General features: G+C 40.0%; 1 protein-coding gene across 2 annotated transcripts in view; it reads right to left on the reverse strand.

Moving 5' to 3' along the window:
* Nucleotides 1-1,170: 1,170 nt before the first annotated feature.
* btbd7 (BTB (POZ) domain containing 7) overlaps nt 1,171-14,673 on the reverse strand; it is a 52,256-nt gene continuing 38,753 nt past the window's right edge. For both annotated transcript variants that reach the window (XM_070879513.1, XM_070879514.1), the window contains 5 exons: nt 13,887-14,030; nt 11,577-11,763; nt 10,553-10,731; nt 9,767-10,150; nt 1,171-6,605 (listed from right to left, as the gene is read on the reverse strand). In XM_070879513.1, the coding sequence (XP_070735614.1) occupies nt 5,781-6,605; nt 9,767-10,150; nt 10,553-10,731; nt 11,577-11,763; nt 13,887-14,030 (1,719 nt within the window). In that variant the 3' untranslated portion in view covers nt 1,171-5,780. The remainder of the gene's footprint in view (nt 6,606-9,766; nt 10,151-10,552; nt 10,732-11,576; nt 11,764-13,886; nt 14,031-14,673) is intronic.

A 14,673-nucleotide genomic window follows, 5' to 3' on the forward strand; every position in this document is an offset into this window, starting at 1 on the left:
GACTTGCTTCCACTCCCAAAGTGAGTTCTTTGATGGCTGAACAGTCCGATAAGAAAGCCACAGACCCTGTTCCAGGTGGGACAGACATTCGTCGAGGGAAGGGGTTGGTGGGGCTGGTTTGCTGTCATTACCCATCTTATTGCCTTGTCCTTTCTCTAACTTTCTAAATTTCCCTCTTGCTATTTATATATTTATATTTCCTTGATTTTATTTGCCAATATTTTTTCATGCCCTTTGCTTTCCTAATTTCCTTTTTAATTTCACCCCTGCACTTTCTATACTCCTAGACTTTCTGCAATATTTAGCTTTGTATCTGGCATTATCCTACCCTATATGTTCCTTGGCATTCAGGTGGGTCTAAATTTTGGAGTCCCACCCTTTTTCTTTGTGGGAACATATTTACCCTGAACCTGCACTATCTCCCCCTTGAATGCCTCCCAGTGCTCTTGACACTGATTTACCTTTAAATAGCTGTTTCCAGTCCACTTTTGCTAAATCACATCACAGCTTAGTAAAAATTGGCCTTTCTCCACTTGAGAACTTTTACTCCTGATCTATCCTCTTTCTTCCCATAACTACACTAAATCTAACTGAATTATGGTCACTACCACCAAAATGTTCTCACTGATACCCCTTCCATCTGGCCAACTTCATTCCCTAAAACTAAGTTTGGGCTTGTCATGCAATGGCTAAAGAAGTTCTCCAGAAGGAGGTTATAGAGGGGTGGTATTTGAACACAATGAGATTTTAAATTTGTGGTATTGGTGAGCTGCAAGCCAATGTGATGCGTGAGCTAGATATGGGCAGCAGTTACAGATCTTCAGTTTACTGGTGCTTCGGTTATATGCATTACTCTGTCACTGATGTAGATTTTGGCTGTTAGCTGCAGCGAAAAGGAGTGTAACCATCAAAAGGACCTAAAAAAAGTGCTCGTCACTTGGATTCCCAGGAACCAGTGCAATATATCTGATTCAAATGGATGCTTAGTGATCTTCTTCAGGTCACACAGCACTCTCTGGCAATAGCTTCAGGCACGAACATGAAATTGGAATGGTTGTGCCCTCTGCACTTAGACTTTGCAGCACACTGGCTCCATTTAGAAAAAAATCTGGGGGGAAAGAAAGTTTCATATAGTATGGACCAATTTTGCAATTAAAAGAATGAATGAGACACATTCTATAGGTCATTTATTTGAAACACCAACTATATGCCAATTTAGAATTTGTTACATGCTTTTTCCCAGAAACAGTAGAAAAATAGATCGTGGTGATTCTGTACAACTGCCATGGTACTCGTTAGGGAGATGCATCTCACTAAGCAATAACAACCTCATTAAGATGCTAAAATAAAAATAGTCTCTTTTTAAAAACACTATGTACATTGAAGCATAGTAGAATCTACAAAGATGGTTATGCAGTTTGTAGAAAACACTTGCATAGGACATTTGATCTAAATTACTGATACTTGAGCCTTTAGCATAGAAGGCACTTTACTGTATTCCAGTAACAGCTTAGATCAGAAGAATCAAAAAAAAAATAGTGAAGGATTAACACCAGCAATGCAAGTTTTTAAAAAGCTTTTGCTACCAGACAACAAAAAATCTTTAAGCAAACAGTTTCCAATATTTTTATAAGTCTTAACATTCAACCAAAGTTAAACTGGTAAGCAACTGCAGTTTTTAAAGAGCATGCAATCTGGGGTGGGGTGGTGAAGTATATGGCTGCAGTCGGGATGATACGAAAGTAGCAACAGGCCAGGCAGCTTCAGGGTGCTGTGCTGTATATTGGGACATGATGAGTTTCAAAGCTTAACAAAGGTTAGTTATCCTGTTTTTTTCTCATCATTATTTAAAAGGACGAGACAGTTTTCTGTAGCAGTTTAGACAGATTTGCAGGCATAAACAGGTTTTCTTTTAGAATTTTGAAAAGAATCTGCACACTGCAGAAAACAAGCACCATTTTTAAAAAAAATGCTGATCAGAAGCCACATGACAAAAAACCAGAAGCCTCAGTTTTACTCATTTTCAATCATTTGCTTAAAACTCTCGAGAATCCCAGTAGAATTAATGTAAACCTGGAAAAAATGCACCATACCCAACGGAAAAAGCTTCCTGGTGTAATTCGAGACAAGATTTCTTCTTCCCCTTAAACCAATGTCTCCATATGCCTCGGATAATTAAAAAACCTTGCATTTCTATGGCGCCTTTCGTGACCTCAGGACATCTTAAAAGCGCTTTACAGCCAATCACAATCACTAAGGACGTGGTACTCAGTAAGATAATGGGACTAAAGGCGGATAAATCCCCTGGACCTGATATCCTAGGGTCTTAAGAGAAGTAGCGGCAGGGATTGTGGATGCATTGATTGTAATTGACCAAATTCCCTGGATTCTGGGGAGGTCCCAGCAGATTGGAAAACTGCAAATGTAACGCTATTTAAAAAAAGGAGGCAGACAAAAAGCAGGAAACTAGACTAGCCTAACATCTGTGGTTGGGAAAATGTTGGGAGTCCATTATTAAAGAAGCAGTAGCAGAATATTCGGAAAAGCAAAATTCGGTCAGGTAGATGGGGGAAGTCATGTTTGACAAATTTGCTGGAATTCTTTGAGGATATAACAAACGGTGAATAAAGGGGAACCAGTGGATGTGGTGTAGTTGGACTTCCAGAAGGCATTTCACAAGGTGCCACACAAAAGGTTACTGCACAAGATAAAAGTTCACGGGGTTGGGGGTAATAGATTAGCATGGATAGAGGATTGGCTAACTAACAGAAAACAGAGTCAGGATAAATGGTTCATTCTCTGGTTGGCAACAGGTAACGAGTGGGGTGCCACAGGGATCAGTGCTGGGACTCCCAACTATTTACAATCTATATTAACGACATGGAAGAAGGGACTGAGTGTAATGTAGCCAAGTTTGCTGACGATACAAAGATGGGAAGAAAAGCAATGTGTGAGGAGGACACAAAAAAATCTGCAAAAGGACATAGACAGACTAAGTGAGTGGGCAAAAATTTGGCAGATAGAGTATAAATGTTGGAAAGTGTGAGGTCATGCACTTTGGCAGAAAAAAAATCAAAGAGCAAGCAAGTTATTATTTAAATGGAGAAAGATTGCAAAGTGCCGCAGTACAGTGGGACCTGGGGGTACTTGTGCATGAAACACAAAAGGATAGTATGCAAGTGATCAGGAAGGCCAATGCTATCTTGACCTTCATTGCAAAGGGGATGGAGTATAAAAGCAGAGAAGTCTTGCTACAGCTATACAAGGTATTGGTGAGGCCACACCTGGAATACTGCGTGCAGTTTTGATTTCCATATTTACGAAAGGGTATACTTGCTTTGGAGGCAGTTCAGAGAAGGTTCACAAGGTTGATTCCGGGGATGAGGGGGTTATAACATTAGGATAGGTTGAGTAGGTTGGGCCTCTACTCATTGGAGTTCAGAAGAATGAGAGGTGATCTTGAAACGTATAAGATTATGAGGGGTCTTGACAAGGTGGATGGAGAGGATGTTTCCACTGATGGGGGAGACTAGAACTAGTGGGCATGATCTTAGAATAAGGAGCCGCCCATTTAAAACAGAGATGAGGAGGAATTTCTTCTGGGGGTTGTAAATCTGTGGAATTTGCTGCCTCGGAGAGCTGTGGAAGCTGTGACATTGACTACATTTAAGACAGAAATAGACAGTTTCTTGAGCGATAAGGAGTTATGGGGTGCGGGCGGGCAAGTGGAGCGGAGTCCATGATCTTCTTGAATGGCAGAGCAAGCCCGTATGGCCTACTCCTGTTCCTATTTCTTTTGTTCTTATGAAGTACTTTTGAAGTGTAATCACTGTTGTAATGTAGGAAACAGCAACCAATTTGCACATAGCAAGCTCCCACAAACAGCAATGCAATAATGACCAGATAATCTGATTTTTAAAGTGATATTGATTGAGGGATAAATATTGGCCAGGACACCAGGGATAACTCCCTTTGCTCTTCAAAATAGTGCCACGGGATCCTTTACATCCACCTGAGAGAGCAAACTGCACCTCCGACAGTGCAGCACTCCGTCAATACCACACTGGACTGTCAGCCTAGATTTTTGTGCTCAAGTCTCTAGAGTGGGACTTGAACCCTCAACCATCTGACTCAGAGGCAAGGGTGCTACCAACTGAGCCACACCTAAAGTACACTTAAGTAGCTCATGGGCTGCAAGAAGCTTAAGAGAATTAAAGTTTCTATTTGTAATTTTAGAACCTGCATAATGTTAACATTCCAGCTCTCAAATTTTAAACTTACCAGATCATTTTGATTCCAGTACCACTGTAAAGACAGATCATGAGATTGCATAGTAACACTGGATAATAGATCAGTTTTTATACCACCAGTGCTTTGCTTCAGAAATCGGCACTCAATTCTCCTCCTCCAATTTTACTTCTAATCTTGCTCATCCGTGCAAACCAAAAAAACTGAACAGAAAGGACAGGAAAAATATAATCTGTGCACAACTATGTCACTACAGTTTTGTACTGTGGATCAGAAGTAATAAAATTTAAAAAGATACCACGATCAAATTACAATTAATGCACTTAAGTAGCTCATCGGCTGCAACAAGCTGGAGAGAACTAAAGTCACTGTATGCAATTTTGGAACCTGCATACTTGGTTAAAATAGAGCTACAACAATCAATAATCTAGACCCCTACATATTTTTACCCTGTCTCCAGGGTTAGTGTAACAGCTTTAACCCCTTCAAACAGATTATACTAGTCTGAAAGTTAAGAGTAATATTGGATCTTACTGTCACCTGGGAATTGAGCCTGAAGCTCACACCACATGCTGGACAACAGAAAAGTCCCACAGTAAGGGAGCTATATAGCCTGAAAATGTGCAATATGCAAAACCTACTTGGATGCAACAAGGGGAAATACAAGAATTTAAATCATAACGTACAACTTGCATTCTAGCTTTTTCCTCAAATGTATTAATTGTTTTCAACACTTCAAGTACACTATTTCAGAGACCAACATTTGTCAACCCATCCAGAAATTTGAGAAGCAGCTGACTAACCAAATTATAAGAGAAAAAGGCCAAAAAGGTTTCACGTATCCCACCACAGGTCAATGATTAAGCAAAAGACACGACAGCAGCTTCGGATGGAACTTTAGCTGCTTTATCTGTGTTGCTAGTATTTCTGCCTTTGGGATTCAGCTTCTCACCATATATTAAAACATTAATCCTATAAACCGATTGTCACAGCAATCTGATTGTCCCAAGATTAAGACTACTGCTTCAGATTGACTAGGATGTGTGCTCTTTCCGAAAACAGGCAGCTGGCCAGTAGAATACAGACACTCTTCCCTTGCAAATGTATTCCAATGCTGAGAGGATACTTTAAAAGAACACTGTCCAGTCTTTTAAGACTAAAAACTTTCTCAAAAATGAGAAAATACGTCAATGGGTATCACCAGAGTACAGCTCACCATTAAACATCACACAGCCTTAATTCAATACGCAAAAAACAACGACTTTTTTTTTTTAACAAACCTGTAAAAAGGAGGTAAAAGATCAAGCATCTCTTTTTTTAAAATGGTAAACTCGATTAAGCAGACTATTTAAACATTAGAAAGAATGGCAATACTGGTGCAGGACCTGGTCTCCCAAGATATCACAAAAGTCATAGAAAACAATCTAGAAATAGTTCAGTTCAAGGTAGAAATGTTATGTACAAAACATTTATGAAAGCAAAGTTAATAATGGAGTCATCTGCAGAAAAGGTATTCTGGATTACTGTTGTCATTAAAGAGCAGATTTTTTGTACGGTAGATCAGGTCTGCTTGGTGACCTCCTTTCTCGGCTTAGCGTATCTTCCCTATTGTTCTGAATGTTTCTGTGTGGCTGAGCACCGAGTCCAGGCTCCAGCATATCACCATCAGATGACCTTCTGTTACAGCCAGCCTCATGGTTCTCAGAGTTGCAGGGCATACTCAAAGCTCGACTGGCCGTGAGGCCATAAGTCAGATCTGACTCCATTAAACCCCTACTTCTAGTATGCAGAGAGCCTCCACTAGACTCCTGCAACAGTGCCAAGTCCAACCTGTGTGGAGGCTGCTCCAAGAAATCGAAGTATGGTGGGTCACTGGGTCTTGGCTGGTGAGCTTCAGGAGGCAGTAAATATTCTCTCCGTGGTTCCTCTGGTTTATTAGAAGTTTCACTGCAAAGAGAGGTCATCTTGAAGCCTCCTGCTGCTGCTGGTCTACTGTGACTGTACAAATCTGGGCCCAAGTACGTTCCCTGCGAAGGAGCAAGTGTATGTCTGCTGGATCCTGGAGTGCATGGTCGGTAAGCTATACTGGAAGAGAAGTCATACAGATCTGGGTACTCCTGGAGGCCTTCCCGAGATTCCACTTTCAGCTCACTAGGTTTCCTCCTCACACTGTGTACATGTCTATTGTGTATATACGGAGCAGGGCGTGGAAATGATGCAGAATCTGAAGCCATCTGGTTTACTTCAGCATTTAAAGTCAGTTCTGGAAACCTTCTATCCTTCAGTGATAGGTTACTCAAGGATGTCACACCCATTGCAATGTCTGGCATCAGCTCATTTAACGTACCTTCAGTGTTCTAGCAAAATTGAAAAAACACATTTATAAAATGGCCAACAAGCTTAGATTTCCAGCTCCACAGCTTTTTAGAGCAAAATAATAAAGCCCACCATGTAAAGCATAATTTGTCACACACTAATGTAGTGTCAGCACTATGGCTCCAATTCTGTTAGGACATGGCAATATCATCTGGAATGCAGCTGGTGAGGATTGAATTATGTCATCACAATATTAGAGTGATGATAATGGAATTTCTGGTCAATTTCATATCAGGCGAGGGAGAAATGTCAGTTTCCGGTTTTAACCTGGTTTGGTCACCTTCAGGAAATGAGAGGGGTTGGGTAGAGTCTGACAATGCAAAAGCATGTGGTCTATTGAAAGAAGGTTAACTCAAAAGACCAATTGACTTCCTCCTATTCCATACATTAGTGCCTTGCTGGACAAAAGCACAAGAACCTACTGATGTAGCTCTAATTGTTGGGCTAACATTTCTCAAAAAACAGTTTCATACATAAAACTTCATAAATCTTCACTTCATGGGAGCATGGGCTGAACGATCGGATGCAGAGCTCCGTCAACCTGATTTTGCTTCTACCCATTTTACAGAAATACAAACGGCTGATGACCACACCAGACGGTCTGATCCCGGTTCCTATAAAGGAAGGTTCTATGGCGGGAACACAGACTCAAAATCTTCCCTAAATTACCTATATACAAAGAAAATATTTTAAATAAATTAGATTAACGTAAGAAATAGGTGCAGGAATAGGCCATTCGGCCCTTCAAGCCTGCTCTGCCATTCAATAAGATCATGGTTGATCTTCTATCTCAATGCCACCTTCCTGCACTGTCCCAATATCCCATGGTTCCCTTAGTATCCAAAAATCTATGGATCTCTGTCTTGAATATAATCAATGACTGAGCATCCACAGCTCTCTGGGGTAGAGAATTCCAAAGACTCAATCATTCGAGTGAAGAATTTTCTCCTCATCTCAGTCCTAAATGGCCGACACCTTATTCGGAGACTGTGACCCCTAATTGTCAACTCTCCATCTACCCTGTCAAGCTCCTTAAGAATTTTACACGTTTTAATCAGATCACCTCTCGTTCTTCTAAACTCTAGGAAAGCAGACCTAGGGAAAATATGAAATTCTATTAAAACATTGATCAGTTGAAACCACCAAAACCTAAACTTCAGCAACAAAACAAAACCAGACAAAAGCAATGGACAACCAAAGATTCTTGACTAATCAGAAGAGGAACCTTGCCCATAAGTTATCCTGATGTCCAATGTATTTTCTCAACAGCAACAGCCCAATTTAGTTTTTCCCCTCACAGCACAAGAAAAAAATGTATATTTAAAAAAAAACAGTTGATCAAGCAGGGCTAATCCTGGTATGCAGCTTCACGTCATAGAGACATAGAAACATAGAAAATAGGTGCAGGAGTAGGCCATTCGGCCCTTCTAGCCTGCACCGCCATTCAATGAGTTCATGGCTGAACATGCAACTTCAGTACCCCATTCCTGCTTTCTCACCATACCCCTTGATTCCCCTAGTAGTAAGGACTTCATCTAACTCCTTTTTGAATATATTTAGTGAATTGGCCTCAACAACTTTCTGTGGTAGAGAATTCCACAGGTTCACCACTCTCTGGGTGAAGAAATTCCTCCTCATCTCGGTCCTAAATGGCTTCCCCCTTATCCTTAGACTGTGTCCCCTGGTTCTGGACTTCCCCAACATTGGGAACATTCTTCCTGCATCTAACCTGTCTAACCCCATCAGAATTTTAAACGTTTCTATGAGGTCCCCTCTCATTCTTCTGAACTCCAGTGAATACAAGCCCAGTTGATCCAGTCTTTCTTGATAGGTCAGTCCCGCCATCCCGGGAATCAGTCTGGTGAACCTTCGCTGCACTCCCTCAATAGCAAGAATGTCCTTCCTCAGGTTAGGAGACCAAAACTGTACACAATACTCCAGGTGTGGCCTCACCAAGGCCCTGTACAATTGTAGCAACACCTCCCTGCCCTTGTACTCAAATCCCCTCGCTATGAAGGCCAACATGCCATTTGCTTTCTTAACCGCCTGCTGTACCTGCATGCCAACCTTCAATGACTGATGTACCATGACACCCAGGTCTCTTTGCACCTGCCCTTTTCCTAATCTGTCACCATTCAGATAATAGTCTGTCTCTCTGTTTTTACCACCAAAGTGGATAACCTCACATTTATCCACATTATACTTCATCTGCCATGCATTTGCCCACTTACCTAACCTATCCAAGTCGCTCTGCAGCCTCATAGAATCCTCCTTGCAGCTCACACTGCCACCCAACTTAGTGTCATCCGCAAATTTGGAGATACTACATTTAATCCCCTCGTCTAAATCATTAATGTACAGTGTAAACAGCTGGGGCCCCAGCACAGAACCTTGCGGTACCCCACTAGTCACTGCCTGCCATTCTGAAAAGTCCCCATTTACTCCTACTCTTTGCTTCCTGTCTGACAACCAGTTCTCAATCCATGTCAGCACACTACCCCCAATCCCATGTGCTTTAACTTTGCATATTAATCTCTTGTGTGGGACCTTGTCGAAAGCTTTCTGAAAGTCCAAATATATCATGGGAACACAGGCTGAACAATCTGTGCAGAGGTCAAAAATTCGATTTGTGGTATTACTGAATTTACAGATATCAGTGGAGCTGGCACTAGACTACAATGCAAGCTCAGAGAAAGGCTCCATGTTGGGACCCAAGACTCAAAATCAGCCCTAAATTCACACATAGAAAGAAAATATTTAAAATAAGTTTGTGAAAAATCATCAATTGGGTAGTGTGTACTATGAAATACTATTTTATTCTACATTTATATTTTACTGTAGTGTGTCATAAGGGTAAACTAGAAAACAAACTAAAATGTTTGGTTTAGCTTAATTAGAAAGAATTCCCCAAGTTACACAAGAAATCCACTGTGGTCCACCTGTCTGGTAGTTTGAAAGAAGTTTGAAAAATACCCCACACTATTTGACCTCATTAATCGCTTGCCAATAACTCAATTAACACTCAACACAGTAAAAAAACCAAGTACCCCTTTTAACATTTTAAAACAAATCGAGGATTAGGAAAGGCTTTTTCTTTTTAAAATCCTTGTTACTGATCTAATATTGGGAAGTCAAAACTTACCCCCAGTTCTGTTGGTATCCGGACCAATCCAGCAGAATTGGTGCAATCAGGGGGCATTAGTTTACCACCAGATGGATATATAGGCCTGGAAGCTAGCCCAGAATAAAGCAGAGAACGGTTACAAGGGTATGAGAAGGAGCGGGATGACATTTGGCCAGGCAGCCTCTGCTTCCAGTCTGCTTTGCGCTTCTCATGAGCTGGTATAGCAGGAGGGTGGTATGGTGGTGGAGGTGGTGGTAAAGGCGGCTGGAACGCTGCATAAGGCTCAATATCACCATAGTCTCCAGCTGGGGAACTGTTTATTCTGCAGTGGCCATGCTGACGAATAGCCAGCAATGGACTCTCATCACCAAATCGTTCATGAGGAAAGAATTTATGAGGATTCTGTGGAGAACAAAAGCAATTCATTAGCAGAGCTATCCTGCTGTGAACCTATATTTATTCAGACTCAATTTAGACATTTTAATGACAATGGATTTCTATTATTAATTCAAACTTAAAAAAAGACTAGCTCTGTGGAGAGTTAACAGGAAGAATTTTTAATACGCAGATTAATCATGTTCATTACAGCCTAATCAATTCAGAAGTAGTTTAATAAATCTCTTTATTAACTCGGCATATTGCAGAAAACGAATTTGTCCAGTACTCCGACTATGCAAGACGTTACTTAATACTTTTCTGAAAACTTATTTGCACCATTTTAGAATATGAAATTCTATCACTTCTCAATTTTCGTTTAGATTGGCAAGTAATACTATTTCACAGGGTCAGTCACATTTCTCATACCTGAAGCAGCTCAACAGCAGCATCGGGGAGGTTAAATTCCCTCATCACCCGAATCTGAATTTCGTAGCTTACGGTTGCTCCTTCTCCACAGTTCAATGCGTATGCGCGCTGCACCTGGTCTGTGTGTCTAAGTTCCTGCAGACGCCTGATCATATCTTTTACCATATTCAATGGGGGGACTGTAAAGTAATACTTATTTAGTAAATACTTTGCCAAGATCACCTGCATTATAACTATTTTATAGGAGGAGGAAGTGTGGGTTTGGGGGGAGGGGCAGCAGGTGGGAATAACAGGGAGGCAGAAGTGTGCCTCCAGAGTGGTGCCTCATCCAAGTGGTCATTATTCATGTATGAGCCTGTGCAGCAAGTGTGTTGACAGGATATATGACTGTTGCAAATTCAGGTCTGCCATAGATACCCGCTTTGGTTCAATGGAGTCAATTGCTCCCTTACTTTTATGAGAGTTGACTCCCACTACCCTACAGCCACTTGTACGTCAGCAGGAATCAGAGGTGTAACAATCATACTGTCTTGTGATCCAAACTGGATATCTGTATCTTTCTAATTATTACTATTCAAAAGACAAAATACAAAAAACCCAGAACATTGCAATTTAAAAACTTGTACCATCTGAGCAAGGCAAATAATAGCTTAGTCCTCCAGCGCTCCAAACCAACTCGACAAGTACAACAGTTATAATCCACTGAACCAACACAAGCTAAAGATTCGACCTTTCATGTATCCTGATTTATGCTGGAAGCAGTTTGTCAAGTGTCTGGACAAGCATTTTATGCATGAAATTACAAGACAGTGATACCCTGTATAGTAATAAATTCTCTCCAATGAAGAAGCCAGCTGGTTGTTAAGTTGCCACATTGCTCAACTGCTGTGCAATCATATAGGTGATCTGGGGTGGTTGAGGGGGGCGGGGGGGTATGTAGGAAAGAAAAACTAATTTCTGCCCTGCAAGACTTCAAAAAGTCAAAACAAATCACAGTTAAACCACAAAACATACACACACTCACCAGGTATTTCATTGGCAATGATTGAAGGAGGATTGGATGGTGTCCCTATCGACTGGTGACTCATTAAATGACAACACTGTGGCACAGCACTGTTCACCATGTACAGTGTGTCTGGTACATTGGACATGCGAACCATGCGCAGCCGCACAAGATCAGTCTGCTCCACCATCATCTCATCCAAAATAGTCTGAGAACACAAATTCATGTAATAATCATCATACAAGGGCAGTGATTGTATAACTTCATGAGTAAAGAAAATCGATTTCTTATAACTGAATTGCTAAACATGTGAAAATGAAACTAAAGTGTGAATTATTCTAATTAAACCACATTACTGTTATGATAGAAAGATTTCAAAACTAAAAGCAAATCAGTCTTTATTGCAATCATTAGCAATTCAAATACCCTAAAACCTAAAAGGTCTCAATCATAGCAGCACATCTTTTATTTTCATATGTGTTTATAATTAATAATTTAGCAGGAAGTAGGGTTAATCTCTAATTCTCAGTATGAAGCTCATCAACTTAACATTAAAGACTGTTTGGGAGATGAACATTCTGTTATCCTTCCTGTACAACTCCAAGCCTCCTTCTATCACACACCATTTCCAATGAGGCAAACAGGCAATTTACTCTCCAGTCACTACCAACAGTGCCAGAAGTGCAGAAGAACACACCAGCTGACTATTACTTATATTTCCTACCCTATCTGAAGCAGTGCTTATGCCATCAGTTTTGCATATTGTTGCAACAAATTGGTAGTGTGGAGAATTACCAACACAAATCTACATACTACCACTCTAAGTCACAGCATTTTAGAACCATATGTCCCTCGGTGTAACTTGAATACATCAGAGAATTTTTTTTAAATTAGAATTACTCCATCAAGAACGTCCATTCTAAATGGAACCACCATATTGAAGGCTGCAAGTCTCTCGACTTGATTTCAATCTGATTTAATACTTGAGATTATTGATGTAACAAGAAAATATGAATGGATCATGCTGATTTATAAGGGCTTAAAATTACTCTGAAATAAAAAGTTTTTTTGTCCTTTCTGAAAAGTCCATTGCATTACTCATTTAATATCAAGACTGAGTAAATTAAAACAGTAGGATTTTTTTTTGAGTTCATATTGGTGTCAATATGTAAAACAAGTTGCTATTTTTAACTGAATTACACTCGCCAAAAGTTTCACTTCATAACACATGCTACTGGATACATAAAGTAACCAAGGATGTGCGCACACACACCTGAAATATTTAATACAAACATTTCTGAAAGATAACATTCCACACAAGTTAACCATCTCATTCATATATTATCCTGGCAGTGCACAGATTAAAATGGTCCAAACACTAGTCAGGAAATGTAGTGCGATTAATTGGACAATTACAAGACAAAACTACAGAACTGTCAGACAAAATCGAGCTGCAGCTTCTTATTGACATGAAATTGAATGTAATGAATGCAGGCAAACTCAACCTCCTGACAGTAGCAACCAATTGGACTGCAACAACAGTATATACAGACAAGATAGAATTCAAGAGTTCGATTCTGATATAGCAGACATGATACCAAAGTTTTAATTAATATTTGTGCCTCACTGAAACGGTTACTATTTAATACTTATAATGCATTCATATTTTATTTAGATATAGACTCAATCTTTTATTCAGTTGCACTCTTATTTTGTCTCCCATTTATTTAATTTAGCTTTTCCCATTTTAAGAGTGATAAATGACAGTCAGTATTAGAAATCAGAAATTTACAATGAAAATTGATGCATCAAAATTAAAACCTAAGTTTGTATTTTAAAAATTAAATTCAAACCTCAAACTTTAGTTATTTCAGTTGTTGCCATCATTTCTGATTCATTCTTATTTTGGAGGCATTTCTTTCCCTCATCAGGTCTCCCGGTGCCAGATCTCTCAGGCAGTTAATCTAGTAAGCTGTTTAGTACACAATACAGGACCCCAGCAGGACTGACTGTGACATGTCATATTATAACTGGATATACAGAACATGGTAGTACTGTGCCAAATTTGAGCTCTGCATCGTACTACAAAGTGATCAGCAAGCCAAGCTGGAGCACTTCTTGTGGATTATATTCTAAATCTACTGTAGCTCTTGGATATTTGGGAGAAGAATAAAGTACTTTATACTATGACAATTTGAATAAAGAATCAAATAGAAAATAATTTATGGCTAATATCAATTAATACTGGAGGCACTAAATTGAAAAGCACATTGTATTTAATACACACATCTTTCCAGCTTTGGAACATGATCTACTTTTGTCCAAGTGTACCTTTGCCTCCTCCACATATGGTGCAAATAAGCGAGGCTTCACATATATCCCAGCATTCTTCTGACGCAGCCAAGCATGAGATTTTCCACCTTCAGCTGTTGGTAGCATATCTGATGGTGGTGTGCTAATCAGTCCCCTCTTTATCTAAAGAACAAAAATGGCATTGTTGAAAGGTATCAACTTTTCTACTGGTTTACAATTCCTGGTTTTACTATGTAAACCTCACTAAATGAAACAGATTTTGAAATAAGCTATGCAATGACATTATAGTCTTGCATTTATAGTGCTCCCTCGGTAGAATAGCAAGTATAGTTCTACTGCATTTAGTGATGCGAGGATAGTAGTAGAATGAAATTTCCCCCACCCACCCAAAGTCATTATTGCCGTAACATTAATCACTATATTTGCATGACTACTATTTGTTGAGTGCTGCAGTTCCAAACAAAATGTGCATGCTCTGCACTCATTAGATTATGTATTCCCCATGTATAGTCCAGCTGGCACTAGCTAGTTTTCTGTTAATGTGTTGCCAGATGGCAGTGTTATGAATCAAAGCATTGGAGGGCAACAATAAAGGAGGCAGAGAGAAGCATACAACAGAACACAGCAAGAGTGTTCACAATCAGCCACAGGCTCCACTTGCACACATCACAGAAGCCAGTTACAGCGAACCACTGCTAGAGGCATTGGGCAAGAGGTCTCCTAGATCTCTCACCCATGGAATCAGACAGTATGGTAAAAATGAGCAAAATAATTAAGAGACAGAGAAAATCCTTAAAATTCAGAC

This window comes from Pristiophorus japonicus, chromosome 4 (assembly GCF_044704955.1).
Source record: "Pristiophorus japonicus isolate sPriJap1 chromosome 4, sPriJap1.hap1, whole genome shotgun sequence".
In the NCBI taxonomy this organism is placed as follows: domain Eukaryota; kingdom Metazoa; phylum Chordata; class Chondrichthyes; family Pristiophoridae; genus Pristiophorus; species Pristiophorus japonicus.